Here is a 22,451-nt window from a genome sequence, read left to right on the forward strand (position 1 = left end):
CAAGGAAGATGAGTGTGATTGGGGTGCATGATATGAAATTCATAAAGAATCAATAAAAACTCTCCTTGACTATTAGTATAATGTTTTAAACTTTCTCTTATATTTATTTTTCTTTTGTATATTAGTATCTTGCCTGTATGTATGTATGTATGCATGCATACATGCATGCATGCTAGCTACATGTATGCCAGGTTTCTGTTGAGGTCAGAGGAGGGCACTGGATCCCATTGAACTGGAGTTACAGGTGGTTGTGAACCATCATGTGAATACTGGGAACCAAAATCCAGGTCTTCTACAAGAGCAGTAAATAGAATTTACCTGATGAGCCATCTCTCCAGCCAGTTCCCTTCCATACTTCCTTTTATGAGACAGGCTCTCACTATGTAGCCTTCAGACTAACAGATCCACCTGCTTCTGCTACCTGGGTGCTGAGATTATAGGCATGCACCCCCACACTTGGCTGTCAGTTTATCAAAATGCATAGTAGTCATCAAATATAATGCTCATGAAGACTTCCTGGACCAGTTTTAGGAAAGTCCAAATACAAATCTGTTCTAATACTATTCTCTGGAACAAACTAATCCAGTTACTGTTCACTGATTGGTTATATTTTGGAGAGAATCCTTGAGGAATTCTGATGATTAATAACAAACATGTAAGTAGAATTTATAAAGTTGATATTTAGGAGGCAAGGGATGCAGCTCAGAGGTAGACCAGTTGTCTAGCGTACTGAAGGACCTGGGTTTACTCTCCGACACCACTAAAAACCACAGTGGTTCTTTCCCAAAGGTACCCTTTATGCATTGCTCTTCAGGCTCATTTGGTTGTCCCGTATCTTTTTATTCTTTGAATAGAATTAAATGGAATATTTGTAAAATACACTGAAAAAGGCACCTGTCTTTTCCTAGCTTCTATATGTTGTTTATTCTCTTATATCTTCATATTAGCACCATTGGAGGTATAGGGGATAACTTTTTCATCGTGGAAAGGGGTGGAGCTCATACGGTTTGTTTTTTATTCTTGAACCACACAGGCTATTCATTATATTCATGGTGGAGTTCTGTAGAATATTTGAGCCTATCCTGCACTAGAGTCATCCCATTAGAAATGTTTCCTGTTGATAGGATGCTAAATGCATGGTCCTTTTACTTATGCCCCCAGCCTGCATAAGTTAACTTACGTAGTTGATATTTTATAGATCAGAATATATTAGATAGATATATTTTATAGTTGAAAGAAGTAGTTGATATTTTATAGACCAGATTTTACATGTAGCACAAGTGATAGGAAGAAAACATACTAAAGACAGACAATAGTGAATTGGTTACATTCTAAAAACCAAAGTTTTAAACATGGAAAAAATAACTGCTTAAAATTGATCCTCTAAAGGCATGTGAGTTCTAGCATAAAGTTTTGTTTTTCCCCTAGAGGTATTTTTTGGAACAGACTTAAAAAGAGTTGACTTTTTTTATCTTTAGTAATAAATCCCATGCAATGAGGAAGTCCTTCCTGGCCTGAAGCCCTAGCGCGCATTTGTGTTTTCCAGCAGCTCTCCTCCTGTAGTGAGCGTGACAGCTCAGTTACAGCTGCTGCTGGTTCTCGATTATGCAGTCACTAAACAGAGGAGAGGTGTATATGTGTAAACAAATCGTCTTTAGAAACATAAAAACCTATACAGAAGAGTGAGTCAAGTTTATGGCTATGTTCGAAATACCTCTCCTATTAAGGAACAGCAACATGTTTTGTGTAACTACTAGTTTTATAATGGATCATGTCAGTTTAATAGAATACTTGAAATATCAAACATGCTTATGAGATGTTACAGTGCTTTATAGAGGAAACAAAACAGCTTGTAGAAGTTTTTAGAATTGATAATTATATATTTGGGTTGACTAAGAAGCTATTGAATAAGGAGGTTTAAAGTAGAGTTTATAGGGAATTTATGGAGAAAGGGGTTTGTGGGTAGCTGATTCTTACATATTTTTTTGGTTGTGAGTCCAGCCTTTAATGGCTGAGCTGTCTCCCTAGCTTTGGATAGCTGATTCTTAAAGTGCTGCTGATAACCTTGGCTAGCATCGGACCATTCTAGATTAAATGGGTAGTGTATCTCTCTCATTTTGCCAAAGCAAGGTTACATAGTTCAATACCTTGGTTAAATCTGCATAGTAAAGTTCTGGCATGAATATAGTTGATTTGCGAACTGAATATTCACTTAAGTATCATTTAATTAAAGTTACTTAAAAGATTAATGACTAGCTAAATGATAACGTTTATATTGTTTCTTGTAGATGGAATGTGGACGGTTAAGTGTATTATGGCACGTGTGAGTGTGTGCGCACACATCTGTCTGTCTAGACAAGATCTTGCTATGTAGCTGTCTTAGTGTTCGGTTTCTGTGAAACGACATCATGACCATAAGGCTGTTTATAGAAGAAATCATTTATTCGGGGCCTTGCTTACAGTGTCAGTGGGTCAATCTATTATCACAGAAGAGAGCATGGTGGCACCCAGGCCGACATGGTGCTAGAGGAGAGCGACATCCTGGTCCCCAGTCTTCCGGGAGAGGGACACTTGCCTTGACCTGGGCTTTTGAAACCTCATAGTTCACCCCTAGCTTTACATGTCCTTCAACAAGGCCACACCTCCTAATCCTTTCAAACAGTACCTCAGCTGGGGACTGAGAATGGACATATAGGAGCCTGTGGCCAGCATTCTCATTTAAACCATCGCAGTAGCCCAGGCTGACTTCAGACTCAAGTTCTTCCTGCCTCAGCTGCCTCTGTGCTGAAATTATAGGCATGCACCACCATATCTGGGAATTTTCAATATTTTGGTTCAGGAAATAGTAAAATATTAAGAACAAATGGTTATTCTATTTAAAGTTTGAGAGAAATGTAAGGAAATGTAATAATTTGAATCAAATTATTTAAATGTAACTATTCTGTTTCAAAGTTTATAAGTTGTAATTCCTTAGAGAATTCTGTAGATTTTTAGGTCAAGAACTTAATCCTTTTGGTTTTTCTTTTCTTTTATCTTTTTTTCTTTTTATCTTTCTTCCTTTTTTTTTTTTTTTTCTTTTTTCTACTACAGGACTGAACTGAGGACTTGTGTTTGTGGCGTGCTGCTGGTCACACCACAGTGATATCCTCCTTCGTGACTTCCCATTTTAAAGTGAACTGTAAAGTTGATTTGGGTCTTTCTTCCACTCACTCTGTAAGCCTGTGAGAGGGAGTGAAAGAGAGAAGAAAATGGAAAGTGGAAAGGAGGAGATGGGGAGGCATCCTGCGTTTGCTCTCATCTGGTTTCCTTGTGGTCAGCACGGCTTAGTCACACAGTCTTCTAGTTTTCTCACCTTCAGAGGCCCTAGAAATCCTGTACTTTCCGTCTCCTTGACATCAGAAATGCTCGTGCCTCTTAGGCAATAAAATGCCTTACACATCCCTCTAAACACACATCCTAGCAGACTGGTTTTCAGGTTAAGCTTCCAAAGCCACTGAGCAGCATTGCCACTGCATTCCAAGCTGTGGGGATGCCATCAGACTTCGCCTCAGTAATGACTTCAGAACAAAGTACCAACTATGTTGAGGGGGGTATCCTTGTGAGGATGATGTGAGCCAGTAATGTCATTGAGAGCTGAGGATACCCATTCATATATGCTGGCCAGTCTGTCCTGACATGCAGGTTCTGTATGTCCAAGGATAAGGATCCTGTTTTAGTTTGTTTTCAGTCTAAAGTAGCCCATGATATAGTGGACAGAGGACATAAGCTACTTAAATTTTGTTTATAACATTAGTATTTTTTATAATTTTAATTTTTATTGAAAACAGAGTTTCTCATACACTTTCCTCCCTAGCTCTTCTCAGATTCTTCCCATCTCCCCACCCACCGAAATCCACATCTCCCCACCCGCCGAAATCCACACCCTTTCTTTGTCTCATTAGAAAATGAACAACTGAATAAACAAACAGAAAAAAAAAAACAGACTAGAACAAATCAAATGAACTGGGGTAGAGTGGTGGGAATCCCCAAAGAAAAAGCACAGAAACATAATGGAGGACTAGAGGTATACACAGACTTGCACACAGAAGTCCTATAAAAGCACAAACCAGAAACCATAATGTATAAACAAAAGATCTGTAAAGTTAAAAAAAAAAAAAGTTCCAACAAAGCAAAAATGCCATTGAGTTAGATTTGTGTTGGCTGCCTATTGCTGGGCATAAGATCTGCCCTTAAGAGTGATTTCTATGTCCAGTGAGACTCCCTTGGCGAAAACTAAGTTTTCATTCGTGAGTGATTATCAACAGGATAGTTTCAGGGTTAGAGTTGGGGGCTTGTATCTGCTTCCCCTCTCAGCTGTGGGACCCCTCCTAGCTTAGACAGTCTCTGTGAGTATGTGTCAGCACTTGTGTCTGGAAGGCTTTGTTTTCTTGGCATTTTTTCACCCTTGCTGGCTCTTTCAGTCTTTCCTTCTCTTTTTCCACAAAGTTCCCTGGGCCCGAAGGAGGGGATTTGATGGAGACATCTCATTTAGGACTTAGTAGTCCAAGGTCTCTGATTCTCTGCACCTTGTCCAGTTGTGGGTCTCTGTTTCCACCTCCTACAGGAGGAAGCTTCTCTTATGATGATGGCTGAGAAACAGTAATCTGTGAGTATAGCCAGACGCCCTTAGGGGTCAATTCATGGCTGCGTTCCTGTAGCAGAAAAGTAGTATTTGGTTTTCCTCTAGGTCTGTGGAGTATCTAGTCCATCGGATAAGGAATCTTAATCAAGAGGCGATTAGCCTTGTAGGGCATTTTCCTCATTGATGATTACTGTGGAAGGGCCCAGCGGCAGATGGTCCTGGATTCTATAAGAAAGCAGGCTGAGTAAACCACGGGGAGCAGGCCAGTAAGCGTGCTCCTCCTCCATGGCCTCTTCATCAGTTCCTGACTCCAGCTTTATGCCTTGAGCTCCTGCCCTGAAATCCCAGATGATGTACTACAAGCTATAATAAATAAACACTTTCTTTCCTAAGTTGATTTGGTCATAGTGTCTTATCACAGCAATAGAAACACCACCTAAGGCAGATAGTTATAGATGGCCGAGCAGAGATATATAACAGACTGCCACCATAGATGAGTATTGCAGGGAACCTGTGATATCATCTTGCTGCTTCCCTTCCTTGGCCAGAGCAAGTGCATTTCATACTGGTATTCTCAGTCTCTTTATCACCCTCCTTGTCTCTGAGATTTTACTGTAGATACATTGTGTATCTTATGCATTTGCTGTATATTCTGTGGTTTTCTTTCTTTTGATTATAAAGGGTAAAGTTTTTCTCAGATAGGAGGGCGTTTCCACTCTAGTAAGCTAAGTTTAGCAATCTTGAATGAGACTTCTGTTGTCTAATACACCTGTGCTTTTTATATGCACTTTATTTTAAACTAATTATTGTTTAAATATGTATGCAAAAATCTGAGTGCATTGAGAACACAAAAAATTAGCTTTTGTGCATTGTATAGAGGATAATTATTTTTCTAGATTAAAAGGTCTCTGAACCACAAAGTCTTTGTGTAGAGGCCATAGTCATTCTTACAATGAATATTTATGAAGGGCACATTGTGTATAATACAGCGTCAGTGTTGAGCCCCCAGTGCCTCATGGAGTTCTTTATTCTTTGACAACCAGGATGCCAGTGTGAGCTAAATTCTTGTCTCATGTCAGGTTATCTGACTATTGAATCTCAAACATAACCAGCAAAGTGAAGATGGATCTTCCTTTAAAAAAAAAAAAAAAACAAAACAACAACGACAAACTCGGAGTTGGCATAACCCTTTGTCTGCCACACTATAAATAGGGTGCATGAGAAGACTGAAGGCCAAGTTCGACAGGATGCAGAGTCGACACAGATCTTCTCTTTCTGTCTGTTCTGCAATCTGTGACAGTTGTCTGGCTACACCAGTGTGCATACTCTGTCTGCAGTGTGGGAATATGCTTCAATTCCTAGACCATTCTCAACAACCAGGAGACTATCCAAACACATATGTGCAGTATAACAGTGAAATTTAAATATATCTTAAGACTGTCTTTCTCTACTGTTTAGTTGCCAAAAAGTAAAGGATACAGTTTCAGGGTGAGTTTCAGATTGTCTAGAAGATACAGGGCAATTGTATTTCTGGTAGTGTAGGAGGCAGCACACAGGTTACATGGAGACTGTCCTACAGGCCATCCCAGACAGTCCAGCATTCATTTGTTTTACACAGATATTTACCAAGTTCCTTAATCTCTGTGCTTTTTAATGAATATGATAGAAGCCTCCCTTATACTTATTCTTTGTGTCCCCATTTCTTGAACAAATAACCCAGAATAGCTTATCATTAATCTACTTAGAATGTGTCTGAGAGTCTGTAACACTGGTATGCTACTGGAAGCTATTAGAAACAGTGTCCCATTCTCAAGGACCATGAAGATTGCTCATTAGTAAGTCTTTCTTATGTACATCAAACCAGGCAGCGTGCCCTGTCCCTTCTAGGGAACAAGAATACCCCATCATTCTCTATAGGGCGGCAAGACAAACACATTATACCATGTTTGAAAGAACATAGTATGTTAAGTTGTGACAGTGAGTCCTCCCACACTCTTGGAGGAGCACAAAAGGTCCTTTCTGAAACGAGTGCACCTAAATTAGCTCTGTGTGGGTGAAAGGTTAATATCTGCCCCCCACCCCAATTTGTGGGGTGAGTTTGGGGGGAATTTGTTATGGTAGAGATTAAACCTCAGGGCTATCATGGGTACCCTTGTAAGCCTGTACCACTGTCCCCATATCCACAACCCACGCCTCTTGATCTGACTTTTAACTTATGGCTGGAGAGAAAGGCTGGCCTGGGAGAAAATAAGGTGAGTTCTAGTGAAAGGAAACTGCAGGATGGCTCTGGGGACTGCCAGGCCCACTGTAGCAACCTTTCAGAGGTGCAAGTGTCATTTCGGTATAGGAGGTCAGTTCTAGTCAGTGAGACAAGAACTCCAGTGAAACTGATGGCCCAGCACAAACACACATTGATGATAAGATACTCACATTAGAGGGCTATTAAGTGATTAATGACAGGGACACAATTGATAAGCTGCTTGCAGAATAACAGATTATTTAAAAAAAAATTCCAGGTTGTTTTAGTTAGGGGATAGTGGCCAGCAGTTTGGAAACCAGAGGCTCAGAAAATGCTTTCTGTGAAATGACATTTAAGGTAACACTAATGAGGTAGGGGACATAAATTTCAAGTCATTGGAGAACCAAATAAGTTAGCTGCTTCATTTCCTGTTGAATATGTTGGTCACATGAGCTTGTCACATTCACAGCCCAAATGCCCACAAACGCCCTCCATTTGGATTAATTTTCTCCTTTGTCATCCTCTGTGAAGTCTGAGAATTTTGATAAAAAGGCCCTGCTTTCCTTTTTGCATTGTACATAGAGCCATCCCACTCACTATCTGGCTGTCATTCATGGAAGATGGAAAATTGCAGGGCCTCACCTAGAAGAGATTTTTCATCCCCTGTGGAAAGTTGTAGCCCATCCAATTAAAGTGTGTACGCTATATGATACAGTGTGTGTGTGTGTGTGTGTGTGTGTGTGTGTGTGTGTGTGTGTGTGCACGAGTGAGTGAGTGTGTGTGTGTGTGAGTGAGTGTGTTTGCGCATGTGCACATGCTCACACATGCTATTCAGCCAGATATTATTTGACAGAATCTTAACTTCCTGTTTCCTGATCACCAAGCAACTTCTTAATTATGGTTTGGCTGCATCTGTGGTTTTCTGTCAGGGAGAGAACTGACTGGTCATGCTGACTTCATACTTCATCCAGGAGGTTACTTACTAAACCGGCATTCTGCCTTTATGTATCATTGGAGGTCTTTACATATGAGCCTGCTCTCCGGAAACCCTGTTTCTGCTGGGTTTTTGAGACACAAGCTAAAGTCTGGGCATTGTGCTGGAACATTTGCCAAAGTCAACAGTGGTTGACCACAAGGGTCCTGGAGTCAAGATAGACAGTCCTAGGATCAAATATGGGTCCTGCCATTTACTAGGATGTGTGACCTTACCTTTTTATGCCCTGGTCTTTCACCTGTGAAATGGTCACATTAATAACTATTGTAAAAAAAAAAAAAATAGGTCAGGGCTTTTGAGTCTCAGTACTATCAATCTTTGAAGCCAGGTAATGCTGTTTGGGGTTGGTTTTTGGTTATGTGTGTGTAGAGGGGGTTGCTGTATATAATAGGCCTTTAAACAGCATCCCTGACCCAAGTCTACTATATGTCTGTGGCCTCCCCTAGCCTCCTACTCTTGAATGAACAGGTTGTCTCCAGGCATTAGCAGATTATCTTCTGTGAAGGACAATGTGGCTGCACAGAGCAGGGTCTGCAGGAAGATAATGATGGGTTTTAATAATAATGATGATAAAGGCACCGAGGAGGACAGATGCCACTTGTGATGCCATCCTGAGACCCTCGGGACCATTTGTGAGCCTGTCATTATGATCGTCACCATCATTGACATCATTATTAGTTTTGCTCTTTCAATTCCTGTATCTTAGCCAAGATAAACCCAATGTATGGGCACTTGGGTAAAAATGAAAACACCAACCTCTTAAAAAATGAAAGAGAAGTTTTAAATCTTTAGATTCACAAGTGAGAAAATGGTGTCCAAGCTCGTGAAGTGGGTATTTCTATGATGTTTAATGTTGGGGTTAAGTCATATTTTGGGGTACTTTCTTCTTCAACACACATCACTCTATTAAGCATAAATTAAAATTTTATGCTATTAAGCATAAAATAAAAATTTAATTATTTTGAGCAGTCTAACCATTAACTGATGTAAAAAGCTGACTTAGTCCAGGTATGGTGGTACATGCCTTTAATCCAAGTACTTGGGAGGCAGAGGCAGGTAGATCTCTTATGTTTGAGGTCAGCCTGATCTACAGAGTGGGTACTAAGATGTGAAAGCTACAGAGAGAGAGAGAGAGAGAGAGAGAGAGAGAGAGAGAGAGAGAGAGAGAGAGAGAGAGAAATTTCTTCTAAAAGGAAATAATATATTCCCCATAGATGACTACAAAGGAGATATACATAGCCAAAGTACTTGTAAGCTGTTCATATTTAATAATTTTTAAACATTTAAATTTTTCCTTTTAAATTGGCACCCAGTTCCTTCATGTAGCCAGTGAGCCTTTTCATATTCTTTGTAGAACAACAGATGGGCACAGCCTTTTGTAGAAAAATACACAGTAAATATGCTTTAAGATTTGTCATGCCTTTTAGATTCCCAGAATAACATTTGAAATAATGTAAAATGTCTACGTATATTTATGGTGAAGAAATTTATTGCAAAATTATTGTAATTAAAAAGCTAGTTAAATGCTCAGTATTAGGAATGGAGTTAATTATAGCGAGGCAACATAATTTGTGGTCCTTAAGAACAATATTTAGTGTTTCTGGTGACGCAAACATCCTTAGTGTTAAGTGGAAAGGAAGCAGGTTTTCAGGCTGCATGTGCAGTATAAATTCAACTCCAACAAAGACCAGGAGGAAATAGTCTCAATATATTAGCAGCATTTGGTACTGAAAAAGTGGATTATGAATAATTCATTAGTTTCTCATAGCTATATGATAAAATTGATCGTTTCATGGCAAGCATAGGTGTTTTTGTTGTTCATGTTTTTTTAGATATAATTTTAGATTATGCATATTTTTGCCTTGGAAATAAAGATTAAGAGGGTTAAGTTTTGAATAGGAATAAGCAAAACACAATGGCCAGTATCTTTAAGTATGGCTTTATAGTATGAAAGATAAATTATGATATATAAACAATTTTAGAGGATAGATTTCTTGCCTTGTAATTAGTGGCTTTTTACAACCATCACGATATTCTATAGATCATTAATTTTAAATTTCTTATTTTTGGTTGAGATTTTATATATAGTTATACCATTTTCACTTCCGTTTTCTCCCTCCAAACAGTTCCATGTTCTCCTCTTTGCTCTCTTTCAAATTCATTGACTCCTTTTTCATTGTTATTAACATAAGTGTATGCACATGCATGCACATTCTCATATGTGTGTGTGTGTATATATCTATATATCTGTATAGATATAGATATAGATATCTCCTGCTCAGTCTGTTACTGTACAATGTTACTAGTGATTATATGTCCTCAGGGCTCACCACTTGGTGGTGGGTAAACAGTTGCTGTGCTTTTCCTTGGGGAAGACTATGTTTCCCATTCTCAGCATTCCTTAGTTGCCTGTAGTTATTTGTGGAGTTGAGGCCTCCCAATCTTCCCCTCATCTGTGTTAGCATGTCTGTGGGCGTCATCCTTGTTCAGTTCTTGCTTAGGTTGTCATGTTGGAAATACTGTGTGCATAGCATCTGACATTGCTACACCCATCTGACATCATCACAGTCTTCCAGCAAACTCCCTGATCCTCTGTCCTTCACAGTCTTCCTGACCCTCCTCCTTCCACAGTGTTCCCTGGGCCTTTGGTGTGGGAGTGTTTGGTAGATGTATCCATCCTGACTAGGCTCCATGACTCTGCATTTTGATTGGTTGTGGTTTTCTGTAATGGTATCTGTTGCAAAGTGACATCTACTTGACAAGGAATGAGGACTGCACTTACCTGTAGGTATAAGGACACATATTTAGATGTAGTTATGAATTATGCTGGCTTAGTAAAATGGTGGTTGTAGATTCTCCTTCCATACTGATGTCTTCAGTAGCCCATTGGCTAGGTTTCCAGTACCAGCTGATTTTCCTCTTGTTGATAGGCCTTAAGCCCAATTAGACAGCGGTGGGTTACTCCCAAGTTGTGCCTGTGACTACTGTATCCTCAGGTCTACAGCACCATGCTGGTGGGCATTATGGTTCATAGGTATCATATTCCGGTAGGACTGCTGGTTGCTTCCCTCCTTTGGAAGCTTACATGGTGCCTTCTGGTATCATGGAACCTAGTCCTCAGTAAGGAGGTTTTCAAGTCAGTACCAGCTCAGGGGGGCCTCTGGGTCCTGTGTCTGAAGCACACTGATGATTAATTTTTAAAGACATTTATTGCATGTGTCTGATGAACAAATGTTTAAAATGTTCTCCTTTTATATTTGCAGTCTGTGCAGAAGCTTATAATCCTGATGAAGAAGAAGATGATGCAGAGTCAAGGGTATGTAGTTTACTGAACTAGGGGATGTTAAATGGATGCTCTCACATTATGTATGGCAGTAATAATGGAAGTATTAACAGACACAGGCTCTCAGCACAGACAATCAAAGGACTTATCTCTTTTCCTCATCATGTTTTAATCATCAAATTCTGTAGACTTATTTTTATAACCCCAGAGTCGCTTTTGGATGAAATGAAACAGGAACAGAAGTGCTCACTGAAGGTGCGGCTTCAGTCCTTTCACCACAGGCATCCTGAGGAGGGAAAATGTTTTGAGCTAATTTTCTTATAGCCATAGTTATTTGTAACAAGTGCTCCTAGTATAGAAAGATCCTAGTGAAGACCTTCTGCTCCTATCAGTCGGTAACAGAAGGTTCCTCTGAAAGAGACAGGCCTCGTAGCATCACAAGGAAGCTGCCAACACAGCGCTCACCACACTTAGTGCAGACTGGTTCTTGGAGGCCCTGATGACTCTGTAAGGATTTGCCTTGTGTAGTTTGATGCAGCTCTGAAGTGATATCCTTAACTTACTTCTCCTGTTAGTGATCTGGTAAAAAGCAAACTAAATAAAAGATTAATGTGCTTGAACATGAAGCTAAGTAATATCAGGTCTACCTACCCCTCCCTCCCTCCCTCCTTCCCTCCCTCCCTCCCTCCAACTCTCCTTGCCTCTTTCCTTTCCTTCCTTCTTTTCTTTATACATATTTTGGAAAAGTTTTCCTTGCATCTTCAGCCTTAAAAGGTGTTTTTTTTAAAACCTATATTTATAGCTCTAAGGAATACAGAAAAGAAGATAGTGGGCCCAGACTATAAGACTATTAGGCTCCTGAAGCGGATGCACATTCTCGGCAGCAGTCCGACTCTTCTTGCTAATCTGGAGCATGCTGTTACCACACTGTGTGATCTACAACCTACCTTGCTTGTCACGCGCCTCATCCATGTCTCTACAGGAAACAGTAGTGGATGACAGTTGAGGGCTACACACATACCTTATGCTTGTGGTTAGCTATATATGGTAAAACTGAGTAATCAAGATAATTTGAGGTAGTTTAAACTAGTTTTAACAATCGAAAACTAAGGGAAATAGTTTGAAAGCAACATTTGGTATCTCACTGACTTAAAAACTGAGACCTTGAGAGGAGTTTTAGCACCATTGAGTCTGAGTTAGTTAAGTAAAATGGCTTAGCTAGTTCATTCCCATTGTAGTTAATATTCACTTAGCAGACAGTCAAATGGAGTTAAACATAGAAAATACCAGTGTGAGCGTATAGGATACATGTTTGAATGTATTACCAATTCCAGAAAGAGTTCAGAGGTCACACCATAGACAGGGCCACCTGCCTTTAAGGTAGCAGTTCCCAACCTATATGTCATGACCCCTTTGGGGATTACGTATCAGATGTCCTGCATATCAGATATTTACATTATAATTTACAGCTATAACAAAATTGTAGTTATGAAGTAGCAATAAAAATAACCTTATGTTGGGGTCACCACAACATGAGGAACTGTATGAAAAGGTCCCACTGCACTAGGGGTCTTCACAGTAAAGGCGTAGACTTTGAGTGGTGTTAAGGACACTCACCCAACATCCTGTCCTTATTGCTGTCTTTCAGTTCAAGATCCTGGTTTCCTCGGAGCTTCTAATAAGCCCACGTTGACCAGTTAGGGCAGGGCCAGAAAATCAAGACTCAAGAGACCACTTGTATAAACAAGGACAGGCATTTTCTATGGAAGATGGGTGTGCTGCCTGGTTTTAAGTCAATTTGATATAAGCCAGAGTCAGTTTTGGAAGTGAGAAAATGCCTTTACTAGATTGGTCTGTGGGCAAGCCTGTGGTATATTTTCTTGATTGATGATTGATATGGAATGGTCCAGATCACTGTAAGCAGTGCCATCCCTGGGCTGGTGGTCCTGGTTTCTATAAAAAAAAAAAAAAAAAAAAGCAGCCTGAACAAGCCATGGGCAGCAAGCCAGCAAGCAGCACTCCTCCATGGCCTCTGCATTAGGCCCGGGATCCAGGTTCCTGCCCTGTTTGAGTTTCTTTCCTGCATTCTCTGGATGATGCACTACAAGCTATAAGATAGAAACAACCTTTTCCTCCCCAAGTTGCTTTTGGTCAGAGTGTCTTACTGCAGCAATAGAAACCCTAAGACAGTGGAGTCTGTATGGTGTGGGGACTCACTTTAAGCCTTGTCCTTAAGTTTCTATGTAATGCATTGATTACATATTAATGATTATTGTAAAGTGCTTAAAGATTTTGATTAGGTTGAGAATACTTTCTTCTAGATATTATTCTAAAGATTATATCTTGCCTTTGGCCTTAAAACTATAAGGTAAACTGTACCATAGTTCCTAGGAATGATTATTACAGATGTCAAAATTAGTTAGCACTAGATAGATGGGCATTGAAAAATATCCGTGAGGAAAATATATAGTATATTTTGATAGAGTAACATTTCATATTTTCTGGAATTTTTTATGATCATGAAATCTGTAAACTAATAAAAATGGGTATTTATCTTCATGTGAATTTAAAGAAAATCTAAATATGACTCATTTTGGAAAAAACTAAATAGGGTTTTAGTTGGAATACCAATAATAAGAGAATTTAAGGATTGCATATGTCTAGCAGGTGACATTGGAAGGAAGAGTGGTGTATTTCCTCATTCTAGCCTACAAAGATCTCTCAGACAGGTCCCTGCATAGCTGGCCAGGTGTTAGGTTTGCCAGGTGAAGCAGCCCCTGTCCTCTTTATTAGAGGCTAGTGGTAGATGCAAACAAGCAAATTAATGAGTAATTACAAAATAGGAAGTGCACAGCCAGACATTGTATAGGGATTAAAAGTCTGCAGTGACTGGAGTCTCCTTGAGGTAAGTAAGACATGAGGCCAGACAAGAGTCATGCCTGGGCTCACTGTTGCATCTGGGCCTGGGCAGCCACCAGGAACGGGGTATGAAGTTATGTTGGAGGCAGATGTGGCCAGCTCAGGGCTCAAACTAGGTCAGAAACAGAAAATGGAAGTGTACCTCAGCACAGTGTGGGGTCCACTGAGGTTTGCAGCTGGATAATGGAGTAATAATTGGGTGTTTAAGAGGTCTCCTTTATGTCTTACCAGAAAATGAAGTGGACTGTGCACAGGGTTCCCTCTGTGACAGAATATGGAGAACATGGCTAAGGAAGCCATATTAGTTGCCTTTCTGATTATTTTCCTTGAAAGGCAGTAGAGTTTCAGAGCAGGAGTTGGCAAATGCTTTCGTGGGGAATTTTTTTTTTTTGACTGAAAATTCACTACTCAACATGAATATTTAATATTTGGGAGCCGGAAGCTGTCTTCAAACTACTCAGCCCTGCTGCTGTGGCTCAAAATCAGCACAGGCAGTGTGCAAATGAAAGCATGTCTGTTGAACTTGAATTTCATCTAATTTCCATGTGTTAGAAAGTGTGTGTGTGTGTGTGTGTGTGTGTGTGTGTGTGTGTGTGTGTGTGAGAGAGAGAGAGAGAGAGAGAGACAGAGACAGAGAGAGACAGAGACAGAGACAGATACAGAGAGACAGAGAGAGACAGAGAAACACAGAGAGACAGAGAGGGAGAGAGATAGAGACAGAGATAGACACAGAGACAAAGGCAGAGAGACAAAGAGAGACAGTCACACACAGGTTGATTACAAAGGTAAAGCCACTCTCTTAGCTCAGAGACCATTCCGTACAGATGTGCTTGTGGGTGTGGCTTACTGTTCTAAGGTCTGAGTGTTCACTGATAACCGGCCTGTCCAGCATGAATCTAAGCTCTGCAGTTTACAGACTGTGAGATGAAGTCAACCGGGTGAGTTTATTGTCTCACCTCTAAATTGCCAGCTGTTTTCTGGGGTCTGTAAGTAGTTTGAAATGAATTTATATTTATGGGTCCCTTAAAATACTGCCTAGTACATATCAAATGCCACATACATGCCTGTTTAGCAGTATTTGTATCCTGAAATGAGAAATTTTAATAAAAATCAAAAGACCTATAGGCCGGTAAAAGCTCATACTCTGGGTAGATTGCAGAAGCATTCCAGAGACAAACCTCCTGATGTAGAGTAATGTCAAGCCTAATGGAAAAAGTATAGAAGCAGACGGGCATCTTCTGAGCAAACAAACAAACAAAAAACAAAAAACAAAAAACAAACAAACAAAAAAACAAAAAACAAAACAAAAAAACCCCAAAAAACAAAAAAGGCATCCAGGGTTGCACCTGCTCCCAGAATACAAAGTATAATAGGAGAAGGGTCTTAGGAAGGAGCTGTGAGGAGAGGAGGGGGCACAGTAGCAGTAGACAGTAGCCCGTGGAACACAGTTTAGACAGGTTAATTGGTCAGAGCAGAAGGGCCAGGGAAGAGTTGAGGCTTCCTGTTTAGACCTCATGGGAAGTGAAAGGGTGGGGAGGAAGGGGAAAGACTTGGGTTGGCAGCAGGGGTGAAGCAGCACAGAGTGGAGAGCAGACTGTGGGCTAGCATCTCCAGTTTCCCCTGTGGCTGCCCTGCAGGCACACCCTTGCTGTTGCCTTCAGAGGGAGAAGTAGCACTCAGCCTCATGTCTAGTATCTCAAGTAGAAATTGGTGAATTTCCATGACCGTGATCTAAGTTTTGAAGTTTTCTGTGTAACACAGGCTGGAGGCATTGTGCTCACCTCTCATCTTAGAGTCTAGGTTCAGATGGATGTGGGTCAGATAGTTAGCAAAGGTCTCCTGTACCTTTCCCCCTTATATAGTGACTAACCATATTACAAGGGGGAAAATGCCTGGCAGACATAATGCAAGGGAGTGAAGTTTGTTTGGGATCCAGTTTCTGGGGTGCTTTAGTCCATCAGGTGGGGGAGGGGTGGCTGTGACAGTGGCTTAGGCCTTGGTGGCAAGAATGTCACAGGGCAGCATCCAGGAAGAGGATGATGGTCTGGAAAAACAAGCAGCTATAAGAAGGGCCTGCCCATAGCCATGTGTGTCTGTGAGCCAGACCTTACCTGCTAAGGCCCCCACAGTCTTCAGAGCAGCAGCATGAACACAGCACTCTATTGAAAACCTGTAGGGATTTATTCACTAGCTAGTAGTCTTTTGTGTCCCCTGTGAATCACAGGTGCAGGCATGGTGCCCCAGAATCATCTCTGTGTGCTGTGATATCAGCTCTTTTAGGTTTAGGGTCCATTGGTTTTTGTTGTTGTTTGTTTAGCTATCTCTTCTGCTAAGTTAAATGTTCCTGTGAGTGTTGGTGTCTGTGTGGCCATGGGCTCATTGCTGTTTGGTTCTGGCTGCTCTGATGGGGACAGTGAGGCAGTTGCTCATGAGATCCTACAGTTATTCTTTGAATCAGTATTGGAATAGGAGAAGTAACGTGTTGGGTTTCCAGGAATCCACTTCACACCTGCTTTCAGGAGTATCTTTTACCTCGTTTTATATTCACAAACTAACAGTGTTCACAATAAAAAGCCTTTTGAGGGTAGGGTTATAACTCAGTGGTGGAGTGTTTACCTAACATGGGCAAGGCTTTGGATTCAGTCTCAAGCATTCCTATATCATGAAAAAAGAGCCCAACTTGTTGGTCCATTGAGTCTCACAGCGGGCCCTCTGGCTGCTTCATTGTCCTGGAGTAAGTGTTCAAAGAGAGTTTAGAACACCAGCCTCTCCTGATTTTATCCTTAAATGATCGAATCAGTATTTCTTGGAGTCATTTGCCTTGACCACATTTCCCTTGGGGGCAATGCATGGTTGCTGGGTCCCTTCTCTAAACTCCTTATCTGCTGTCAGGGAAGTTATCTGTAATTTTCCTAAAATTTTCTTTAATCTTGAATGAAGTATACATTTAAGAATTTATTTGCTTCTGCCGACATTATTAAGTTTTAATGGAAAGAGTTGTCTCCGGAAGAGTTTTAAGTTAAGTAACAAGGGAATGAAGACAGTGTCTAACTTTTCAGTGTAACTATGTAACAGCTCTGTCTCTTTGTACATACTGTATAGGCTAGGATGCACCTTTTCATAATGTGCCTGCTGGTCTAGGGGAAGGCTGTCTTTCCAAAAGCATCTGAGCACAGTGTTAATGAGTGCTTGCCACCTGGGAGTGGACTGGAGCGCTAACCATTCTTCTTTCCAGCATTCCTTTTTAGTTTTGTTGGATTTACCTGGTATTGACTGCTCTGTTTGCTTTCTTGATTTTGTTGTCTTTTCAGATAATACATCCCAAAACCGATGATCAAAGAAACAGATTGCAAGAGGCTTGCAAAGACATCCTGCTGTTTAAGAACCTGGATCCAGTAAGACAATCATAATAATAGAAGGGGGTCAAGAACTAGACAAGGACATGAGTGTCCTGCCCTCCAAGCTAAGATCACTCTGATCGTGGTGGAAGCTTAGTGTTTACATGTGCTTGCTGGTTTGAATCTGTGCATATGCCATGTTAAGGAGCTAAGGGAAGAGAATGCCATGCACCTCAAACTTAGCCCTGGGATAGGAGAGGCTAGACCCCTGCCTAGCCCTGGGATGGTACAGGGAGGGAGAGGCTAGACCCCTGCCTAGCACTGGGATGGTGCAGGGAGGGAGAGGTTAGACCCCTGCCTAGTCCTGGGATGGTGCAGGGAGGGAGAGGCTAGACCCCTACCTAACACTGGGGTGGTGGAGGGAGGGAGAGGTTAGACCCCTGCCTAGTCCTGGGATGGTGCAGGGAGGGAGAGGCTAGACCCCTACCTAACACTGGGGTGGTGGAGGGAGGGAGAGGTTAGACCCCTGCCTAGTCCTGGGATGGTGCAGGGAGGGAGAGGCTAGACCCCTGCACTCTCTGTATAGCTGGAGACTCTTGGAAGGGACCTCTCTGCTGCTCCCAACAGCCAGTAAAAGGAATTCTATTTGAATGTAATTAAACTCAACTGTTGTTCTTATTTTAAATGGAGTGTTTTACTTGGCTTAAGGCAAGGGAATGTTTGATTCTTTGAAAGAATTTTGACATCTCTAGTCTCCACAGAGGGTGTTTCTAGAATACTACTTGGTTGGGCGTGAGTGTTCAGACTTCACCTCACACTCTTGAGTGTTCTGCTTTGTCATCACAGATAGTGCTTTTGCTGTCTAGTGATTGAGAGAAGAACTTCTGCTTTATTCCAAATGGGAAGAACCAACTTTTGTAGTTTACTTTAATCCTAAGTTTTTCACATGTATGTCCTAGTTTTCAGATTGATGTCTGAGAGCATCACATCCTACTGTTTTTAAGAGAAGGTTGCCCCCCCAACCCCAGACATTTTTTTTAAGTACTAAGGTACCGCATCATACCATTTTATATAAGGTCATATTTATACCCTGAAATGTTCATAAGATCTCCGGTGGCTTCTTGCAGAACCTTTTATCATGCTCTTCAAGAACAGGATTCATATTTGGACTTTGGAGCAAACAGTAAAAAAATGACATGTCATCCCTAAGTTAAGATTATCATCTTTGACATTTCTGATTGACTATACAAGAATCTATATGTTGCTTCATGTATTCATTTCTTGAGGGTAGAATATACATCTTTTTCTGCTTCATTTCTCTCTTTAAGTAGCATGTGTCCCCAGTGCCTTCTGTATGTATCAGTGTCTCAAAAAAAAAAAAAAAAAAAAAAAAAGATGGCCTGAAACCAGAACATTCTGAATTCCCATTTCTTCTTTATCTAGGTATGCATACTTGGTAGTAATATTTTAGATAGATTAGGTAATTTTAATAAAGTGCTGATATTTAGATACTGTCTAGGACTGGGGATAGATGACCTCATGAATAAAATAGCCACTATGCAAGCATGAGGACCTGGGTTCAGATCCCTAGTACCCATGAAAAAAAACAGATGTGGCAGCATGTGCCTGTAACTCCAGCTCTGGGGGAAAGAGGTTGTTGTGTGGGAGACAGGTAGATTCCAAAGGCTTGCTGACAAGCCTGTTTAGTTCTGTATTCAGTCAGAGACCCTGCCTCAAAATATAAGGTAGAGTGTGGTAGAAGAAGACTTTTAAGGTTAACCTCTGGCATCTACACACACACACATACTAGATAGACAGACAGACAGGTCATCTAGATCAAGTCTCATTAAAACTTACCTTGATTTTTGATTGCTTCGAGAAAGATGCTATTTTTTTCCTAGACGTTTAGCCACCCCATGCTTATGCAAAGAACCTGAATTTAACTTAGTGGGTCACTTAAAAAAAGTATGGGGGAGAAGGTAGGAGGAGGTCTCGCTGGGAAGATCCTCAGAGGAAAGGGGGTAAGAGACAGTAATAGGGATGAAACAGGCCAGACTCTTCATATATGTGCATAAATCTAGCTGTTAAAAAATACAAAGGATCTGACCCACTTGAAAGTTAATAGGAACAGACAAGTGTAACTAAAAAAAAGTTACAGTGCCCCTTGACTGGAGTCCCACTCTTCTGGTTGGTGTCATCCATTCAGACTGAGTCTGTCTACCCAGTCCACTGACTCCCTGTTTGCTCCGTGCATCACTGAGCCATTGATATTTAGGGGTGGGCTTATTGTTAAGGATTCTCTACCTTTTCACTAGGATTGCACATGGGAGAATGTCAGCGCCTCCCATGTTTTAATACAACTGTGGACCATCAAGAGCTGTTAGTAAATTTGGAGATCTCAATCCAGCAGGTCTGAGTGAAGCCAAAGAGCCTACACTCTTCACAAGTGTCCAGTGATGCTGAGGTTTCTGGCTCACATACTTCCAGTAACAAGATGAGAGCATGGTGTGACCATGTATGCGGTCAGCCATGTTCTGTCTCACATGCCTGCTTTTCTAATGACTGAATGAAACAGTCACTAGTTAAACACAGAAAGGGTTTCCTGGCAATGAGGCAGGGGCAAGGAATACCACAAAATTGATACCAGGCAACGTACCTCACCCTTCCTTGCGCCCAATAATTGGGCACAAAGGAAGCGCAGAATGGCTGCCTCTGAGTCAGGATGAAGGCAGAGACAGGCCAGGCTGTGATGGCCAGCTCTATGGGGATAAGGCACATGTGAGGGGAGGAGTCATGTCGTTAGTGATGACTGTTAGTGGGCCGTTGGTACTGAGTCATGGACGGTGGTGTGGGGGAACTCTAAGGAACCTAATTTTGGAAAGTGGGCAGTTCTTTGTATGCCCAACATAACCATTCCCAGGATGTTGTCTACTCTAACCTTTATTAAATTTAAATTGGTAATTTTTTGCATTTGATCTATGTGTATCAGTGTCTGTCTGTGTGCAGATGTACACTGTGGGTGTAAGCGTCTACATGGATATGAGGGCACACCAGAGGATAACCTCAGAGGTCTTTCATCAGGAGCCATCCACCACAGCTTTTGACAGTCTTCCTTTTCTGTTTCCCTTCTTTCTACCCACCGAGTCAAGTTAGTACTGCCTATATGCTCAGGGGCATGGGGTCATCCACTGGCACATGGGGGAGCCTTCGGTGGCCAAAGCTTCCAAAGGAAAGTGGCTATTCCAGTAGCCATTAATCCCAGTAGCTTGTCTATTAAGGGCGGTGCCTGCGCAAGTGGCCACAGCTGCTGTGAGTTCATGTGTGTGATAGCCACATCATGTTTAGAGGATAACGTTCCTCCCCATCCCTTATGTTCTTTTTGAACATAGTGGGTACACCTGAAGTGTTCAGAGCAGGGGATTTATCAGCCTTATTTATTCCTGTTGGCAGTTAAAGGGGAAATGAGGAGAAAGACATGGGCTAGAACGAAAGAGTGGAGCCTGTGAAGGAAGCAATACCATGATCTAGGGGAGAAATGGGCCACAAATAAGGTGTGTGTGGGATGGCTGCTCCATATGCAGGGTTTCCATGTTGGGCCACTTGTTGTGGTTAATATTTAAAAAAAAAAAAAAAAAAAAAAAAAAAAAAAAAAAAAAAAAAAAAAACGCCACTGCACGGCCAATTATCTAAACTGTGGCTCTGCTTAGCTCAGGCCATGTGCACTAAAACTAGACCCCCAAGACTTCGGCTCAGGCTGGCCAGAAGCACCGGCCCTGGTACCCATGAGATGCCAGCATGGGAGATGGCTCTGCCAATCTCCCATGCTGTCTCCACAAAGCTTGGCTGAGCCTAGATAATGCCCACCATGTCCTCTGTACCCGGTAGAAATGAGGACTCTTACAGCTTAATGTTATCCAGTTGTCTCGTATATTTAGGAATGCTCAAATAACAATTTGTCCACGCAATTAAGAGTTGTTTTCCAATATCTAACCTTAAGATATAAATCATTACTCAGGACTGTTCTGGACCCATGTGTGGGTCTCCATGGCTGCTACATCTCTCTTGCTCCTCCTAGCTCCTCCTCTTCTTCCTCCTTCGCTCCTCCCACATTAGCTCCTCCCAAATTACCGAGCTTTATTGTAAAATATAGCAGCAGTAGGAAACCATCCTGCTACAGTTTCCAGACCTTGGAACTCAACAGTTGGCCTTCCTGGGCCTGAAGGAACAACTAGGATGATTGCCAGTGTCCAGCTGCATTGACTGTGACGGCAAGACTGTTCTAGAGCGAGGACAGCCCCACAGATGAAGGGGAAACAGTAATTACCAATTAGCACAGAGTAATGCCGTCTTTGTAGCTACTGTCTCATCTGAATTTATTTCCTGGAGTCATTGTTTAGTTTGGAAAATTTACACTTCTCAGACCTCAGCACATTTCCCCTTTGGAGTACTGTATATTTATATTTTGAGGCACAGATTTTCTAATTATTAGCGTCTTTGAAGATACTCTTTTCATGAATATTTTAATGCTCAACTCAGTGGGCCATTTTCCTCCTGAAATATTTCTAATTTGAGACTAACTGGAGCAGTTTTCCTGGGCTATATGGTAGGCTCTTCCATCAGTGCAGTGAATTGTTGCGGCCTCAGTAACTCAGAGCCTTTACCGAGCTCTGTCTGCATTCTGTGAGAGAACTTGATGTGGGTTTCCAACCGTGGCTGTCAGAGCACCGTAAGCCTCTATGTATTAAAGATTTCCTAAGTTCTCCGTACTCTGTGGGTAATTACAGGGGAAATTAGATTTTGAGTGACTAGAGCAGACACCTGTCACATAGAAAAGATTTAAAAAGCAAAATTCTCTATTTTATTAGGAATTTTTCATATACTGGCATGAGTGCTTTAGCTTTATAATTAAAAAACCATGTTTCATGTATATATGCATAAAATGGAGCTAATTCCAACATAACCAAATATTTTACTATAGCAATTTATTTCATTTTTCTCCATCTGACATTTAGAGTCAGAACTAATCAATAAAGCTGATCTTTTTTCACTACCTGCCC

At 41.3% G+C, this 22,451-nt stretch overlaps 1 protein-coding gene across 2 annotated transcripts in view; it reads left to right on the forward strand.

Annotated features, from left to right (window-relative positions):
- The window catches only part of Prkar2b (protein kinase cAMP-dependent type II regulatory subunit beta), a 94,535-nt gene that overhangs the window by 48,063 nt on the left and 24,021 nt on the right, over positions 1 to 22,451 (forward strand). For both annotated transcript variants that reach the window (XM_034514364.2, XM_034514362.2), the window contains exons 3-4: positions 11,118 to 11,170; positions 17,368 to 17,451. In XM_034514364.2, coding sequence (XP_034370255.1) covers positions 11,118 to 11,170; positions 17,368 to 17,451 — 137 coding nt within the window. The remainder of the gene's footprint in view (positions 1 to 11,117; positions 11,171 to 17,367; positions 17,452 to 22,451) is intronic.

The sequence above is a fragment of the Arvicanthis niloticus genome, chromosome 11 (genome assembly GCF_011762505.2).
Source record: "Arvicanthis niloticus isolate mArvNil1 chromosome 11, mArvNil1.pat.X, whole genome shotgun sequence".
Classification (NCBI taxonomy): domain Eukaryota; kingdom Metazoa; phylum Chordata; class Mammalia; order Rodentia; family Muridae; genus Arvicanthis; species Arvicanthis niloticus.